The sequence below is a fragment of the Spinacia oleracea genome, chromosome 1, assembly GCF_020520425.1.
Source record: "Spinacia oleracea cultivar Varoflay chromosome 1, BTI_SOV_V1, whole genome shotgun sequence".
Classification (NCBI taxonomy): domain Eukaryota; kingdom Viridiplantae; phylum Streptophyta; class Magnoliopsida; order Caryophyllales; family Amaranthaceae; genus Spinacia; species Spinacia oleracea.
The window spans coordinates 11,257,244-11,276,398 of record NC_079487.1 but is presented as its reverse complement, the minus strand read 5'-3'; the positions used below and the strand labels follow the sequence as shown (position 1 = coordinate 11,276,398).

Below are 19,155 nucleotides of genomic sequence, written 5' to 3'. Positions count from 1 at the left end.
GTAATAGAACGTCATAGCTCTCGTTCGTCAAAATACCTAAGTACCTTTCCGGTTGAGATCTATATCTTTGCAATCTACGCGGGGTAACATTTCTAGATTGACCATGATTCTCACCAGATTCTTCTAAAGATCTCTGAGTTTCATCCTGAATGTCATCTTGAGCATTCTCTAGAGTTTGTTGTTCGACTCGAATTTCTTCGAGGTCTACTTTTCTCCCACTTGTCATTTTGGAAATGTGATCTTTCTCCAAATAGACACCATCTCGAGCAACAAACACCTTGTTCTCAGATGTATTGTAGAAGTAATACCCCTTTGTTTCCTTTGGATAGCCCACAAGGATACATTTGTCAGATTTTGGATGAAGTTTGTCTGAAATTAATCGTTTGACGTATACTTCACATCCCCAAATCTTAAGAAAAGACACATTTGGAGGCTTTCCAAACCATAATTCATATGGAGTCTTTTCGACAGCTTTAGACGGAGCTCTATTTATAGTTAGTGCAGCTGTATTTAGTGCATGTCCCCAAAATTCTAATGGAAGTTTGGCCTGACCCATCATTGACCTGACCATGTCTAGCAAGGTTCTTTTCCTCCGTTCTGACACACTGTTCCATTGTGGTGTTCCAGGAGGAGTCAATTCTGATAGAATTCCACATTCTTTCACATGGTCATCAAATTCATAGCTCAGATATTCACCGCCTCTATCAGACCGCAGTGCCTTAATCTTTTTGCCTAATTGACTCTCTACTTCACTCTGAAATTCCTTGAATTTGTCAAAGGATTCAGACTTATGCTTCATTAGGTAGACATAACCATATCTACTGAAGTCATCAGTGAAAGTGATAAAGTAGCTGAAACCACCTCTAGCATTTGTACTCATTGGTCCACACACATCTGTATGGATTAAACCCAATAGTTCATTTGCTCTTTCTCCAACTTTAGAGAAAGGTTGCTTTGTCATTTTGCCAAGTAAACATGATTCACATTTACCATAATCCTCTAAGTCAAATGGTTCTAGAATTCCTTCCTTTTGAAGTCTTTCTAAGCGTTTCAAGTTTATATGGCCTAATCGACAATGCCACAGATAGGTGAGATCTGAATCATCCTTTTTGGCCTTTTTTGTATTTATGTTATATACTTGTTTGTCGTGATCTAATAAATAAAGTCCATTGACTAATCTAGCAGATCCATAAAACATCTCTTTAAAATAAAACGAACAACTATTGTCTTTTATTAAAAAGGAAAATCCCTTAGCATCTAAGCAAGAAACTGAAATGATGTTTTTAGTAAGACTTGGAACATGGAAACATTCTTCCAGTTCCAAAACCAGCCCGGAGGGCAACGACAAATAGTAAGTTCCTACAGCTAATGCAGCAATCCGTGCTCCATTTCCCACTCGTAGGTCGACTTCACCCTTGCTTAACTTTCTACTTCTTCTTAGTCCCTGTGGATTGGAACATAAGTGTGAGCCACAACCTGTATCTAATACCCAAGAAGTTGAATTAGCAAGTATACAGTCTATAACGAAAATACCTAAAGATGGAACGACTGTTCCGTTCTTCTGATCTTCCTTTAGCTTTGGACATTCTCTTTTGTAATGGCCTATTCCATCACAATAAAGACAGCTTGATGTGGACTTGTCCTGCTTTGATTTAGCATTGCCCTTGGACTTTCCACCTTTCTTGAACGGTCTCCTTCTAGCCTTGAGTAAATCTTTGGCTTCACAGTCCAGTATTATTTCAGCCTTTCTGACAAGGTGAACAAATTCTGCAACTGTTTCTTCTCTTGGTTCACTTAGGTATAGTTGCTTGAAGCCACCAAACCCACTGTGTAGTGAATTGAGCAAGATAGAGACTGCCATCCTTTCGCTTATTGGTGTTCCTAGTAGACTTAGGCGATCAAAGTATGAACGCATAAGATCCACATGGAACCTCAGTGGGACGCCTACCCTCTGTTTAGTGCGAAGGAGCTGAACATGTGTTTCTTGGACCTCCATCCTATAACACCTGTTGGGAGAACTAACCTTTAGACCAGACATTGATTCAATCAACTCATGGACGTTCAGGTCCCTGTCCTCCGTGCTTCCATGACAGATATCCCTCAGATTCTTGATGAGCGTAAAAGGTTCATAGGCTACAAACCTTCTAGCCCAATCATCAGGGATATTGTTCAGCATGAGACTCATAATCTTTTTGAGATCCGCATCCCAGGCGTAAAATCTCTCAGGGGTCATGTCTCTGGCATAGTAGCTTGGCATGGGATGTGACAGTACATACTCAAGTCCATTGAGTTTGACTATTTCAACTAGCTTAGCTTCCCATTCAAGAAAATTTGCCAGGTTCAGCTTCACCATAAGCTCAGAACCTATGATGATGTTTTGATTGTTGTTTGCCATATTTAAAACTACAATTGAAAAGAATAAACAAATAAATAACCATTCACAGTTTCTCTTAATAAACTTAAATTCTAGCATACATGCATAATTCAATGTTTATTAAGCATTTTATTCAAGTTATGTGTTCCGGCAGGTGTGAATAAAATGATTCCAATATCTTAAAATCATTGAAGAACTAAGCACAGTTTTTCGACTTAATCCTAAAACATCTTAGGTAAACAAAAGCCTTTTGCTAATAGTCTAGAAACTATTCTTGGTTGATAGGTACGTCTAAGAACTTATTAGGTAAACCTATCGATTTTGCCACGACATAAAAGGACTCCTTACTTATATCGTTGAGTTTCACCAAAACTAACATGTACTCACAATTATTTGTGTACCTTGCCCCTTTAGGACCAATAAGTAACACCTCGCTGAGCGAAAACTATTACTAGATTGATGTAAAGGATATCCAAGCAAGTGTATATTTTGGCATGGCACCTTTTAACTCAATTTTTAAGTTTGGAACTTAAGGCTCTTACTATGTTGGTTAGATTTTAAGTGAACTAAAATCCTTAATCATGCAACATAATCAAGCTTTTGATCTCATGCATTTTAAGACATATTTAAAAGCAATAAATAACTTAAAACATGCATAAGATAAATGTGATCTAGTATGGCCCGACTTCATCTTGAAGCTTTAACTTCAAAGTCCGTCTTGAAAATCTCCGTGGGAGGCACCATTTTCTTCAAATAGGATAAGATAAAATTAAAACTAATTACAACTATTTGATGGTACGCAGACCATATTTGAATTGAAAAACAACTTTGGTACTTTAGACCAATTACATTCAAATTAATGGTACGCAGACCATATTTTCTATCCTATTTGGGCCATACTAGTCACTTCATAACCTGCAAAACAGTACATATACAATATATACCATTCACCCATTCATTATCATGAATGGCCCACATAGCTGGTTAGTAAAACACATTATGCATCACGTAAACATTTGCAGCAATTAATCAAGGGCACCAATAATCTACCAATTATTCAGTCCTTATTAATTCTAATCAAGTTGTTTTAACCTTAAGGATTTGTAGACCTAATCAAGAGTTTATGACTAAAAGGGCTCCCACTTAAACCAATAAATTCATATGCTTTACTAATTTTAAACATAAAAAATGTATTTCTAGTCTAACCGGAAACATACAAATTTAATTAAAATTTAAAGCTCATATAAATTTATAATTGAATCCAAGAAGTTTAATTTAATTTCAGTCGTATTTAAATTAATTCATGATTTTAATTTTAGTAAAATAATTAGAATAAATAAAATTTATTATAATTACAATATTCAAAATTAAAATCCAAGAAAATAATTTAAATTTTTAATTTTAAAATTAATTAAAGTTACGTAAACTGAAAATTTAAAATTAAAATTTCAAAACGATCTAATCGTAACGCAACAACCCCACGCAACGTACGCCCATGGGCCACACGCACACAGCCATCGCTGGCCATGTGCGCGCAGCCCATGCGCTGCGTCGCATAGCTGCTGCTGCTTTCCTTTGCAATGCATCACGCGAGCTGGTGCTCGCTGCGCGCGCGCCAGCGCTCGATGCACGCGAGCTATCGCTCGCTGCGTTCGCTCGCCAGCGCTCGCTGCATGCGAGCCAGCGCTCGCTGCGCGCGCTCGCCAGCGCTCGCTTTATGCGGGCCAGCGCTCGCTGTGCGCTCTTGCCAGCGCTCGCTTTGTGCGAGCGAGCGCTCGCTGCGCGCGCTCGATCCTGCGAGCCATCGCTCGCTGCGCGAGGCATCGACGCTGGGCGGAGCACTCGTGGCACGCGAGCTTGCGCTCGCTGCGCGCGAGGCTCCGCACGCTTGCGCGAGGCAGTGCGCGTTGTGGCGCAGCTCGCTTGCTGCCCACACGCGACTGCTTTGCCTTGCTTTCGCCCTTGCCCATTCGTCCATTGCTCACAGCCCACGACACAAGGCAGGGCTGATGCCTTGTGCTCGTGCACCATGGCCTTGCTCATTGCATTCGTGCCGCATGGGCGACGAGCTCCCTTGCTCGTCGTCACATGCCCGCACTATACAACACCCCTTTAGGGTAACACGTAGCGTCCATTGCTTTGTGCGTGCAAGTTATATGAACGAATCGCATAAAATTTAAAAAATTTATATTTAAAATTAATGACAAATTAATAAATAATATTAATTTCATAATTTTAGGGCGAAAAATCGAAAATTTATTATTCAATTGATTTCCGATTAACATGGATTCAAGTCTAGGTCATAAAAATTTAAAATTTATCATAAATTTACAATTTTTATGGTGGTTTTTAATCAGAGGTATCTAATTAAATTATAATTAATTATGAAAATCAAATTAATTCTAAATTATTCTAATTTTCAACAAATTAATCATAATTACAAATTAGATTGCATAATTAACAAGGCTAGGCATTCAAACTTGTTAAACATATACAGTAGGTCAATCAAAAATTCAAGATTTATCAACAAGAATCGCAAATATTTAATTTAACATCTTAAATTTACGAAATTTTGCATTCGAAAAACTAAAACCTCCGAAAAGTCATAGTTAGGCTTCGAATTAGAGAATTCTGGGTTCGGCAGAAAAATATTTATTTTGTCAAAATTTTAGAATGCCTTTTACATGCGGAATTGACACAAAAATCACTCGATTTGGATGAGTAACGAAGAAACTGCCGAAAAACTGCGTACGTATAATTAAATAAACGCAATTTGCAATTAATTAACAATTACGAAAATTAATCACCACAATTCATAAATCATGCGGAAAAACCATAAAGCCAGGAAAACATATTATTTACACATAATCATTTAGCATAGTTTAGATGCATACTCTTTGTTGCGTGCCTTCCCTAGCTGCGCCCGAACCGAACAAGAACAAGTCTTTAGCACTCCAAGTGTCGTCCCTCCGTAGATAGTCCACAGCACGTCCGGATCCGCCTTAAGATTGACCAACTAGAATCGCCCTTAAGGTACTATTATTTTCGGCACTTTTTAGGCAAATGTGTGACTGAATTTTTCTCTCAAAAACTCACTTTGAATACTTGAATGCTCGATGTAAATATGTGACCCTAGGCACTTATTTATAGAGTTTATGGAAAGGAATTATAATCCTATTAGAATACAAATCTATTTAATTATAATCCTACGAGGACTCTAATTAAACAAACTTTATCTATTAGGATTAGATTTAATCATATTACGAATCCCGGTAGCCTTAGGATTCCGAGTAACACACACGAGTGGCGCACAAGCACCGCACGCCCGCACGCAGGCCTTGCGGCCCACGCCGAGCGCACAGCGCAAGGCCCACTGTCGCAGCCTTGTCCGCGCGCGCGCCCAAGCTTCGGCTGGGCCTGGCTTTTGCGCTGGGCCTGGTCGTATGCTTGGCGTGTGGTTATTGCGCTTGGCTTGCTGGGCGATGGCCCGGCTTCGTGCCGGGCCTTCGTCTGGCAGGCCTCGTCCGATGCTAATTCGTACGATACGCTTCCGATTAAATTCCCGGTTCCGGAATTCATTTCCGATACGAACAATATTTAATATTTCCGATTACGGAATTAATTTCCGTTTCGAACAAATATTTAATATTTCCGGAACTATTTTCCGATTCCGATAATATTTCCGATTCTGACAATATTTCCGATTCCGGCAATATTTCCATTTCCGATAATATTTTCCGATACGTACCATGTTTCCGTTTCCGGCAACATCTACGACTTGGATAATATTTATATTTCCGATACGATCCATATTTCCGTTTCCGGCAATATCATCGTTTCCGAAGTATTCATTTCTTGCCTGTGACGATCTCAGCTCCCACTTAAACCAAGATCCGTCGATTCCGAATATCCATAGATGGAGTATTTAATGCCATTAAATACTTGATACGTTTACGTACTATTTGTGTGACCCTACGAGTTCAGTCAAGAGTAAGCTGTGGATTAATATCATTAATTCCACTTGAACTGAAGCGGCCTCTAGCTAGGCATTCAGCTCACTTGATCTCACTGAATTATTAACTTGTTAATTAATACTGAACCGCATTTATTAGACTTAACATTGAATGCATACTTGGACCAAGGGCATTATTTCCTTCATTTATGAATTGTCATATGTATCATAACCTAACAATAATATCATAATCGTTCACACTAAAAAGCAAGATTCATTCCTTTTACCATTTTTAAGCGAACAACTGAGGGTATTTAGATTTAAATTGATCCTCGACTTCCCATGTGGCCTCGGATGTCAAGTGGTTAGCCCACAAGACTTTAACCATCGGGATCATTTTGTTTCTAAGGCGTTTCTCTCTACGATCAAGAATTTCAATTGGTTTTTCCTCGTACGTAAGATCGTTTCGCAACGATAAAGGTTCATGTGTGAACACATGGCTTGGATCGGGAACATATTTTCTCAACATTAAAAAGTGAAATACGTTATGCACTTTCTCCAAGTCGGTCGGTAAGGCAAGTCGATATGCCACTTTAGATACTCTTTCTAATATTTCACATGACTCGATGTATCTTGGGATTAGTTTTCCAGTTTGGCCGAATCTCATTACTCCTTTCGTAGGTGAAATCTTCAAGAACACGTGGTCACCAACTTTAAACTCTAACGGTCTTCTTCGTTGATCTTCATAACTCTTTTGCCTACTTTGTGCCGCTTTCATTCTCGATTGAATTAACCGGATCTTGCCGGTGGTTTCTTGAATCAATTCTGGTCCTATGCCACATGCTTCATCAAAGTCGCTCCAACACAATGGGGTTCGGCATTTTCTTTCGTAAAGAGATTCGTATGGGGCCATGCCAATGTTCTCTTAATAACTGTTGTTGTATGAGAATTCCACCATTGGTAAAAACTTTTCCCACATTCCTTGAAAATCCAAAATACATGCTCTCAGCATATCCTCGACAATCTGATTAGGGAGTTCAGTTTTCCCATCAGTCGCTGGATGAAAGGGGGTGCTGAAATTAAGCTTCGTTCCAAGGGCTTTCTGTAATTCCTTCCAATATGTGGCTTGATACCTCAGATCGCGGTCAGAAACAATTGAACTAGGCACTCCATGTAATCGCACTATGGTGTTCACATATAATTCAGCAAGTTGATCCAGACTCCAATTGTTCTTTATTGCCAAGAAATGTGCCGACTTCGTCAGCCTGTCCACAATGACCCAAATGGCATTCATTCCCTTGGTTGACTTTGGTAGACCTATGATAAAATCCATCGACACTGAGTCCCACTTCCATTCTGGCACATCCAGAGGTTGCAACAAGCATGCTGGTCTTTGATGTTCTATCTTCATTCTCTGACATGTTAAAAATTTAGCCACATATTCTGCTACTTCTTGCTTCATGTTGCTCCACCAATACACTTGTCTCAAATCTTTAGACATCTTGTTTCCTCCAGGGTGAATCGAATATGGTGAAGAATGAGCTTCTTCTAGGATTCTCTTTTTCAACTTTTCCTCATTCTGAACACATAGTCTTTCTTGAAATCTTAACATGCCATCTTCTTGAATCACGAAACCTGGTGACTTCCCATTTCGTACTTCATTTATGATTCGTTCCAACTGCAAGTCCTTTCCTTGTGCTTCCTTAATCTCATCGATCAAAGTTTGCCTTTTTTCGAGCGTATTCAATTGAGCGATTATTTTATTCCTAATTAACTCGATTTCCGTCTTTTGCAGATCATCATGATTGGCTCGGGAAAAAGGTAAGATCATATTTAGGTGAGATTTTCGGCTCAATGCATCAGCAACTACATTAGCCTTTCCAGGGTGGTATTGAATATCAAGATCATAATCTTTCAGGAGTTCGAACCATCTACGTTGTCTCATGTTTAGCTCTTTGGCTGAAAATATATTTAAGGCTTTTATGGTCGGTGAAAATCTGACAAGAGGCTCCATACAGGTAATGTATCCAGATTTTGAGGGCAAAAACCACAGCCGCAAGTTCAAGATCATGAGTAGGTAGTTTTGTTCATGGGGTTTGAGTTGGCGGGAAGCATAAGCTATGACTTTTCCTTTCTACATTAGAACACATCCTAATCCATGCTTAGATGCATCACTGTAGATAACAAATCCCTCGTTTCCAGATGGCAAGGTAAGAATAGGGACAGTGCTGAGGCGTCTATTAAGTTCTTGAAATGCTGACTCACAATCATCACTCCACTCAAATTTTGTGTTCTTTCTAACTAGGCGGGTTATGGGTGAGGGAACCTTAGAAAAGTCTTGAACAACTCTTCGATAATATCCAGCTAAACCCATAAATCTTCGTTCTTCATGGACATTGGTTGGTCTAGGCCATTCCACAATTGCCTTTATTTTCTCAGGATCAATAGATACACCTTTATCAGAGATAATATGACCCAAAAATGATATTTCTCTAAGCCATAACTGACATTTTGACAATTTGGCATACAACTGGTTTTTAATCAATGTGTCTAACACTTTCCTCAAATGCTCCTCATGTTCATCATTACTCCCAGAATATACCAAAATATCATTAATGAAAACAACCACAAATTTATCAAGGTAGGTTTAAAAATGCGGTTCATTAAGTCCATAAATACAGCTGGAGCATTGGTTAACCCAAAAGGCATGACAACAAACTCATAGATGCCATATCTGGTTCTAAAGGCAGTCTTTGGAATATCCCTGGGCTTAATGCGAAGTTGATGGTATCCAGATCTCAAATCTATCTTTGAAAACACTTTTGCACCTCGAAGTTGGTCAAACAAATCATCAATACGGGGTAAAGGATATTTATTCTTAATTGTAATCTTGTTTAACTCCCTATAATCTATGCATAACCTCAAAGTTCCATCTTTCTTCTTCACAAATAAAACTCGGGCTCCCCAAGGTGAAACACTCGGTCGTATATACCCTTTTTCAAGTAATTTATCTAATTGTTTCTTCAACTCTTGTAACTCAGCTGGAGCCATCCTATATGGTGCCTTAGAAATAGGGGTGGATCTTGGAATAAGTTCAATACTGAAGTCTAACTCTCTTGGTGGGGGCATACCAGGTATCTCCTTGGGAAAAACATTTGGGTATTCACAGACAATGGGTATGTCGGTAATGGATGGTTCGGGAGTATTAAGGTCAACCACACTACAAATATAGCCAGTAAATCCACTCTCAATCATTTTCTGAGCTCTCAAAGCAGAGACCATTTGAATAGTCGGTTTTCTCCCTAATTTTTGGAATGAAATCCTATCACCATTTGGTGTTGTAAGGGTCACACTCTTCCTTAAACAATTAATGCTAGGCTCATATTTCGTCAACCAGTTCGTTCCCAAAATTACATCAAAATCAGATAGGTCAAAAGCTATTAGTTCAGCTAGAAATTCTATTCCCTCTAACATGATAGGGAAATTTTTGTATAAGGTTCTACATTTCACAATTTCTCTAGTAGAAAGGGCTATAGCATGAAAATCATAGCATGGTTTTAATTTTAAGCGCTTCGCAAATGATGGAGAAATAAAGGAATGCGAAACTCCAGAATTAAAGAGAACATGGGCATGTGAAGAGTGGATACAGAAAGTACCAATGATAACATTATCATCCTCATCTTCCTCTTCTGGTCTCATCACGAAAACTCTTCCATTACACGGTGGTTGGGGTGGGTTGCGGTTGGCGCCTCCTGTGTTGTTGTTGTTGTTGTTGTTGTTGTTGTTGTTGTTGTTGTTGTTGTTGTTGTTGTTTCGTTCATGATCAGTGATAGTTGGCGCTGGTCCTCTTGTGATTGAAGCTGGTCCTCTTGCGGTTGTGTGAGGGGGTCGAAAAAGCACGAGGCTAATGCGTGACGTCGTCCCTCGTGGGCGTGACGTTTTCATATCAAGTGTAATTGGATTTCCTGTGAGTTTACACCCAATCGACTAGTAATATAGGAGTCGCCATTCAATTTTTAACGACAATGAGAAAAACTGACAAAACTCGGTTATCGTGACATAAAGGGAGTGCCATTATGTTCGACCACGACGGCCATAGGTCCCCTTGTGATCCTTGGTGTGGGGATCGCTCAACGTAAACCCGCAGGGTAGAGATTGAGAGTTCGGGGGACTGTAACTACCGAGAGGAGTGCTCATCGATAATACTCCAGAGGTAGGTTATCCTTACTAGCTCAGCATAAATAATTGAAGGGACATGCGTTAAACTATTAAACTATTCTGAATTGATTTTAGCAATATGCAACACATAATACTAAATCGATCATGATTATCTTATTTAGATTGATTTAAGGTATCTAGCATGATAATACAATTGTCCAAGGTATTATCTTATTAGGCGTGATAGATCAATCAAATTAATAGTTTGACAATTTTATAAAAGGGTGATGAAAGCGATTAAATCATATGATGGACACATTACAACGCATCCTTGAGAGGTGCGTTGTGGTTCTTAGAAAACTAACCACTTGGCTTTGCAATTTCTCCTTTTATTTAACGAATCTCGGGTTTCCAAGCAATGTTCCAGTAATAAGGCTTAATTCATCAAGCTACAAGGGGCAGGACGTGTTCTGTTCGACTTTTGGGTCGATTGCGACAGAACGCCGGATCAATTTCGCAGCGTGAGGCTTAGGCTTAAGGCTAGAGTCAATACTCAGATTATGACATTGTGTGTTTTCACGTCGATTTTAGGCTGTATTTATAGGAAAAGAGTGTGTGGAAAGATAGATTTTAAGATACGAATCCAAAAAGAATCCGAAGATTTCGGCGCCCAGATCCAGGCGTTGAAAATGGGATCTGGGCCGAGTTCTTTGTCAGATTTGGACTCTTAGAACACGGAGCTTTTGAGATTTATCCGAGTCTTTTAGTGCGTATTAACTTATGACGGAATGCGTCTAGGCCCGTTAAGAACTCTAGGTTCGTTAGGAATTTAATTAATACGTAACTCTTATTTTCGAATTATACCAGGAATGCAAATTCTATCTCTTCTAGGATTTATGTTGGAGTGCAACACCTAATTCTGACAGGTTTCTATCTTTTATGACTTTGCCACTTTTAACAACTACCTTTTACGGCAGTTACTATTCTTAGCAGGTTTCTATAAATAGTAGCTTTGGCTGAAATGAAAGGGTGATTGAGATCCGTTATTTTATAGGAGATGCGTTGCCAAGTGGAGATTTATGTTCTCATCATCGAACCTTCCCTTTCGGGAATGGGGACAAAAGTAGGTGTCTACAGTTATCCCCCACTTTGACCGAGTCTCGAGATGAGACGATGGTCAAAGTACTAGACGGAGTGCGTCATACAAGTCATGGCGTATGTGACCTGTTTTGTGAGGGTCTCACAAACCCCGAGTGATAACATTTGACTTAAGGGTCATCACTTGAAGTGTTAACACATTCCTCACGCGTCATTGGAATTTGTTAACTGATAGTATATAAACTCCCTCACTTTGTTATTGGAAGTGCCTAAAGATGTTTTTCGAAATCAAAACTATAAAGTGTAACTAGGCCTGGCCAAGCCCAATCACGAGGTAAAACTTTTTAAAGATTCTCATTTTCAGGGTTAGCTAAACGAGAAAAACCCCCTTGTTTTTATAGGACGTAAACGAAGGAAAATCCAGCACATCGCTCTTTTTTGGAAAAACGGAAAACCAATCCTTTGATTTTTGGAAAAGGGGAACCATCCTTTGATATTTGGAAAAGGGGAACCATCCTTTGATTTTTGGAAAAGGGAAACCAGGAAAAGTTATCGCTGCAGCGACTAAGGACCTGCGCGGTTAGTGGCGCAGACCCCGCCCGCTGAAGGTGGGCGAGCCTGTCCGCTAAGGGTGGACGCCCCGTCCGATAGAAGTGGAAGAATCTGTTTTGATGTTTTGAAAATAAGGACCTACGCGGTTTGTGACGTAGACCCCGCCGGCTGAAGATGGCGAGCCTGTTTTTGTTTTTTGAAGAATTTATTTTCTTTTCATTTTCGAAAACTAAGGAGCTGCGCGGTTAGTGACGCAGACTCCGCCCGCTGAAGGTGGGCGAGCCCTGTCCGCTAAGGGTGGACGCCCTGCCCGCTGGAGGTGAGCGAACCTGAATTCGTCTTTTCGATTTGGCACTCGCGTGGTTCGTGGCGCGATCTTCCCCGACCGAGGTGGGCGAGTCCCTATTTCATTTGTTCTTGGGATTTCTTTTGAGAATTTCTTTTTATTCATTCCTGTAAGAGCGAATTCTTTCGAGGGATGCTCGGATTTAGCTGCAACCTGAATGTGGGTTGGCAACGTGTCTAAACGGACCATTGTTTCGTGGTCGTCATCTTTCATGGTTTTGAGCTAGTCTTTACGGCTCAATTTTGCCACTACTTGGGTCCTTGATTAGGGGACTATGTATAAGTATCGACGGCGACCTTTGTCTTGAGGTCGTAATCCGGTTTTATCTTTTGAGATTATCCAAACACGGGACTTCGTATAGCGTAGTCTGGGAATATTGTTTTAACTTTCCATACTCTCTTTTGAAATATATATTTTCTTTCGAGCCCCCAAGCACTCGTGCTTGACGGTCATTTCTTGTCAAAGAGGTTCCTTGGGGATACGCATTTTGTAATGTCCTTGATCGTGTTTGGGATCGTGCGCGTAAGTGCGAGCGATCTTTGTAGTGGTGTGCTACTCTTAACAAAGCCGTGAGGTGCGACTTTCAGTAAAGAAATTGGCAATTTTCGAGTCGAATGGATACGGCAGGACCCTATAGAAGTCAGGGCTTCTTTTGGGCCTGGGCTCATTTGGTCCCAGGCCTGGGCGTTAGAAATAATTAACGCCCAAGTGGGGCGTTGAAAATATTGTTTGGGCTGGTCTTTTGATGACACAGTTGGCCTCTTGTTCGTTCGTTTATTTCACTTGGAAATTCTACGTATTCTCTTCTCTTTTGGTTTTTTCTTTATTTTTTGGAACGTAGAATTTTATTAGAAATCACAATGAGTTGAGTGATCGTGATGATTTCTGGAGAAGCCGTAGCCGATTGGTGGACTACGGTGTTTGTCGCTTTGGGGCGATTATTTAAAGGAACTGTCGCTCTTAAGGCGTACAGTTATTGCAATGGTTGGGCGAGTCTATATGGCCCGAGGACCATACCTTGAGGCGTAAGACTTTGATCGCGTATATATTTTTTTTTTGCTACGGTCGTTTCGTAGCTTGGAGCCCCCAAGTATGCATGTTGGGATGCTTCCTTTTGGCGTACGATTTTTGTAGGTTCTTTCGAGAAAGATGCCTTGGGGTCCCGCTCGTGTAGGTGCGAGCTATCCCTTCCGTGGTAGGTAATATTTTGCTACCTTTAATCCTTAATGTAGAAGTCGTGTGGCTTGCATTTTGAATTTGGGCGATAAGTAGTCTTTGCCTCATGCTCTTGGTCGTGCCCGCATTAGTGCAATATGCCTTACTCTTTTTTTTAGACTTGTACCGTGGGATGGTTGAACTTATGGTGCGACGTAGGCTTGTGTGGCCTAACAGCGTGTCTTAGAACATTCCTTCAGGTGTCGGGATATCATTATTATTTTTTGCATTGGAGTACTTCATCACGCCTCGTTCAGGTGCTCGAACAAGTGTAGCACCTTCTGCGTGGGTGTGCACGGCTTATTACTTCGTTCGATGCGAGGATTAATAGATGTTTTTTTTTTTTTAATCCTTGATTTTTCTTTCGCTTTTGCTTTGGAACGACGTAGACTGTGCAACGGGCGCTTGTAGGGCGAGCGTTATCTGCAGTAGTTTGATCGGAGTTTTGGTGACTCGCGATTTTCAGTTACCCTTGTTAGTGGGGTGACTTTATATATTCCAAGTAGCGCTTAGAATTTGGGAGGGGTTGTAGCCATTCTAAGGTTCGTTTTACACGATCAAACCTTAGGATTGTGCCCCAATGACGTGTGTATAGCATTAGCGTCGAGAATTTGCGATAAAATCGTCATTTCAAGCATTTTTAGAGTGTTTTTCTCAAGCCCCCAATTGTAGCTACGGGATTGGCTTGGTGCTATAATGCTTGGCATATGTTTTTATGCATTCATGGTGACATGGATCATGAATAGTTTGAACCAGACTCGTTTAGTGCGAGGTACGTTCGAGTAGCGATTTGCTACTTCTCTTGTAAATGTCGTATTGTGCGACATTGCCATTGTCAAGGTAGTCACATGTTGAAGTGTGCCTTGAACAAAAGCTAGGTGCCTTTCTTTACCCATAATCATATTTAGAAATCTTTTTGACTCACTTGCAACATCGAGATAAACGCATACTTAGCTTAAACCAACGACACTTTATTATGTTCGAAGAAGTCTTTGAAAATTATTTGAAATCCGAGTCCTACTGTGTACAATCCGAGGTGTCCTAAGTAAGTTGACTTATAGAAGGGTTCGTACAGGATTACATGAGTGAATCAAAATACTGTTACAATTTTCGGAATGCTTTCAAAGGATTTGCTGGAAGCCAGGGTGCAGGCGTCAAGATATTACTTGTTCCCGTTTGGCACATGCTTTAGGCTTTTAGGGCCATCATTTCCAGAATTGCGGAATATAAACCGCTTTCAAATTGACTTAGATTTACTTGGTGTATGTCTGCACAAAAGGTCAAGGTATACTTAGTTCTTTCCCTAGTTCTTTCATTTCAATGTTCAGCCCCCAGTTGCTATTATGTCTTCTCATTAATGATGCTTTCAGTTTTAGATTTTAGATGCCCGTGTCATATGTCTGAGTAGGGTGAGCCTTGGTTAAGTGCCAAGTCCTATTGACAATCTCTGATTTTTTCAAAGGGGATTCGCAAGCATTTGAATTACCATGAACGTGTGCCCTGAGTTCGAAGGAACGATGGGGCGATGCCGTAGAACAATCCTCTTTATTGCAAGCTTACTGCCTTTACTACTTGTTGGCGATTATGACTGTGTCTAGTGGTGAAAGAAGGTCTTTAAGTGAGTTACTTTGCTTTAGGGAGGGTCAAGTCGAGTACTTTAGAGGTCATGGACGCTCGCGCTAGCCCCCATTCAATTGAGGCAAAGCAATCTTTCGAGTATTGGCTAAGTGCCTAGGAGTGTGAGTGCTCCTTCTAGCAAGGGTACGTGCCCTTATTATTTTTCGATGTGTGCTCATTTTGGCATCTTGATGACTTGGATTCTTCCTTTGACTTAAATTTTTCTTTCAATTTGGATTGCAAGTAATTAAATTTCAATAAGGGACTCTATTTTTTATTCTCGTTATTCTATAGGCTTTAACATTTTTGCAAATTGGTTGGACCGAATCATGGATTGCCTACGTATCCGCCTTAAATAGATTTAATTTGGAATCAGGTCTTGCGTAGTTCTTAGCCAGAAAATGGTTTCTTAGAATGCCGATTTTAAACAAGTACGTTCGAGTGGAATCGTAATGTTTGAAATAGGGTGAAATAAGTGTACGAAAATTTTGGAGCGCGCGTATTTTGCGTATTTTATACGATCTTCTACCCCCAAGTGTTCGTTATTCTTCCGCATGTATATAGGAAAATATACGAACACTTTTAGGAATTGGGAGTTGAAAAGTGATAAGCAAGAACGGTGCCCAGGGCTGGGCGTTATTATTTTTGGCGCCCATGTCTGGTCGTTGAAAACGTGTTCTGGGCTGCCTTTTTGTGCCGCTCCTTTTCGTTTTGTGACAAATATTTGCGAATCTTTTTTTGTGCGCTAAATGCTTTTTTTTTCGACGAACTTTAAAGGCGCTTTGCAAAGTATCTTTTTTATTACTATTAATATTTTATTTTTATTTATTTTATTTTATTATTTTTTTTTTACGTTAAGCATAGAATGTACTTTTCATTTGTCTTTATTTTATTTTATTCGTGACTCAAGATGACTTGAAAGATGGGTTGAATGAGATAGGATTATTTTTATAGGTATTAGTCAAGCATGAGGATTGGAAATGGTAGAAGATCGTAGAACTTTATGTAGTTTTTGTGGTATGATTTGGATTGGTTGACTCAATTCTTTTCCTTCGTTTACTTGGGTAAATTTCGCACTTTGGGAGGTACGGGCTAAGTAGTTCATGGCTCGCTCTTTTCGCTCTCCCTTTTCGCTTTCTCTTTTTTCTTTTTTGCTTGGGATTTCTCCCCCTTTTTATTTTGGCTAAAAGGTAGATGGTTGTGGTCTTTGAGTCACGAGGTGAGACTGAGTGATCCTCGTTTGGTAGGCCTATAGTGGACCTTTAATTTTAGTAGGCCTAGGGTGGACCTTTAAATTGTCTTACTTTGCAAGCGTATTTAGTCGTTTCTTAAAATGTGCAAATAGCGTAAATTCAAAATGTTGTTTTTACTTTATTGAAATTTAACGAAAGAATTACATCGAAAATAATTTTTTTTTGCTTCTTTTCAGATTCCAGTTTCCGGGATTGAATTGGAAGTTGTGATTTAGACTCGAACTTTCATTAATTTTTCTGATTATAACCCGTGTATGAATACAAGGAGGTGGCCTAAACTCAAAATAATGACGTGGCGTAAGCCTATAATACTTGACCAAGCGACTTTCAGACTTAGGCTAATTGGACCATAACTTTCGTTGGTTGACACTTTAGATTTTAACCCTTGGTTGTTCATTTGTCATGCGCCATTTTGCTTAATGTTGGCAAGGTAGTTAGTTCGGGAGATCGAATTTTCATTTTTGCAAGACTAGAATCATTAGTGCGGCTTCCCTCTTAGTGTGTATTGCTTTACCCCAATGGTAGCCTTATGGCATGGCGACTTGGGTATTTTCATGGTTCGTCATGTTGCATTCATGGAAAATCTTTTAGTCCGTACTTAGGAGCATTCATGGCTCGAGAGGACTATGATAGTCGTGACCCAATGTGATCATAAGCCTTGAGGCCATTAATTTTTTTTTTTTTTTTTGCCAATGGTATTGACACCTTAGGCTCACTTTGGGAGTTGTGCGACTATGGAGGAATGATTTTCAGAATGTGACTGTTTCCATTTTGCAAATACTTGAATTACATAATATATTCTTTTTATTGGTGAGAGAGAGTATTGAGGCCGTAGATTCTTAGCAAGGGATGACAATTTCATATGGGTGCTTACTGATTTCTTTTAAATGTTAGGAAGGGAGACTCAATATGGTTTGACCTTTTAACTTGCAGAACGACACCAAGAATTAGGACCGATTCTATGTATAAGACAACTAAGACTTAGGATTTAGATGGTACTTTGGCATAGCCTAGTCTAGACTCGGATTTATTTATTTTTTATTCGAACATTATTTTCCTTCAAAACTTTATTTGAACATCATTTTTTGAATACTTTGCCCATGTGAAATTCAAGGTCATTTAATCAGCGTGCTCGGTTTAGTGCCGAACATTGTCATCATAGGAGGCCTAATGACGACACAAGGAGTTGTTTATTTTATAAGTCGTTCTTAGAATCGAGTGCCTTTTTTCATACGTCCTCGTAGAAAATTTGTTACGAATTTTTTTATTGCTACGTATACTTTATGCGCGGGTACCGAGGCTGCTGTGCCTGACCAAAAGGCCAGGCAGCAACTTCAGCACCCAGAAGGGGCGTTGAAAATTATTGGCGGCCAGCCAGGGGCGCTGAAAATGCGTCCCTGACTGGTACTCGTATTCTGTTCGTTTATCCTTTTTTCGTACATACGACTTAATTTTGCGTGCTTGCCTAATAACGTCCTTTACGCGTTGTGCGGCGTTGATCCGTTACAGGCTGTCCTGGGCGTCGCTTATTTTTGTGGCGATCGCCCGGGGCTGCGGAACACGTATTTTGGTACAACTCTTTGCCCAATTGGTGTTTATGAATGTTTGGGCAATTTTTTTAGGGTCGTTGGTTTTCTAGTATTATTTGTCAGACACAATCACATAATTCGCTACACATAACTAACATTACAACATGAAGCAAAATAATATGTCACGTAGTTTATGATAGGCTTCTATGGGTAATATTTACGCCGGCTTGGTACCTCCTCTATCTTCGATCCAACACATGCCCCGGTCGGGGAAGTGCATTCACGAGCGAATTTCGTCCCAAGAGGCGAATCACGATGTAAGCCAAGGGGGCATGCACCAATGAGAGGGACCTAGTGGGCGAGCGATTTGGTTTTGGGTAGGTGTACTACTAGCGAAAGTGCCGAGTGGACAACATTCGAAGCGTATGCAACCCCCCGGGTGGCGATGGGTATCCTTATTCCCAACTCCCGAGATGAAACAAGCCAAGGGAGCCAAGATTCGTTATGCGGTTCTGTCTGTTCACATTAATATGCTGATTTTCAGGTCGTTCCAACTTGATAGGGAAATAAACGCGGGGTAGGATCGTTTCACCCTTCGGCTATTTTGATTACCTACGAGCACGAGTATTTCATTAACGTCCCCAGATGATTCGCCACAGTGAGGGGGTCGAAAAAGCACGAGGCTAATGCGTGACCTCGTCCCTCGTGGGCGTGACGTTGTCAGATCATGTGTAATTGGATTTCCTGTGAGTTTACACCCAATCGACTAGTAATATAGGAGTCCCCATTCAGTTTTTAACGACAATGAGAAAAACTGACAAAACCCGGTTATCGTGACATAAAGGGAGTGCCATTATGTTCGACCACGACGGCCATAGGTTCCCTTGTCATCTCTGGTGTGGGGATCGCTCAACGTACACCCGCAGGGCAGAGATTGAGAGTTCGGGGGACTGTAACTACCGAGAGGAGTGCTCATCGATAATAATCCAGAGGCAGGTTATCCTTACTAGCTCAGCATAAATAATTGAAGGGACATGCGTTAAACTATTAAACTATTCTGA

The 19,155-nt window shown here is 40.3% G+C and overlaps 1 protein-coding gene across 1 annotated transcript; it reads right to left on the bottom strand.

Annotated features, from left to right (window-relative positions):
• Window positions 1-6,618: 6,618 nt before the first annotated feature.
• On the bottom strand, window positions 6,619-7,104 carry LOC130462755 (uncharacterized). The gene has a single exon (XM_056831646.1). It carries the CDS (start codon window positions 7,102-7,104, stop codon window positions 6,619-6,621), a length of 486 nt encoding a protein of 161 aa, XP_056687624.1.
• Between the last annotated feature and the right edge of the window lie 12,051 nt (window positions 7,105-19,155).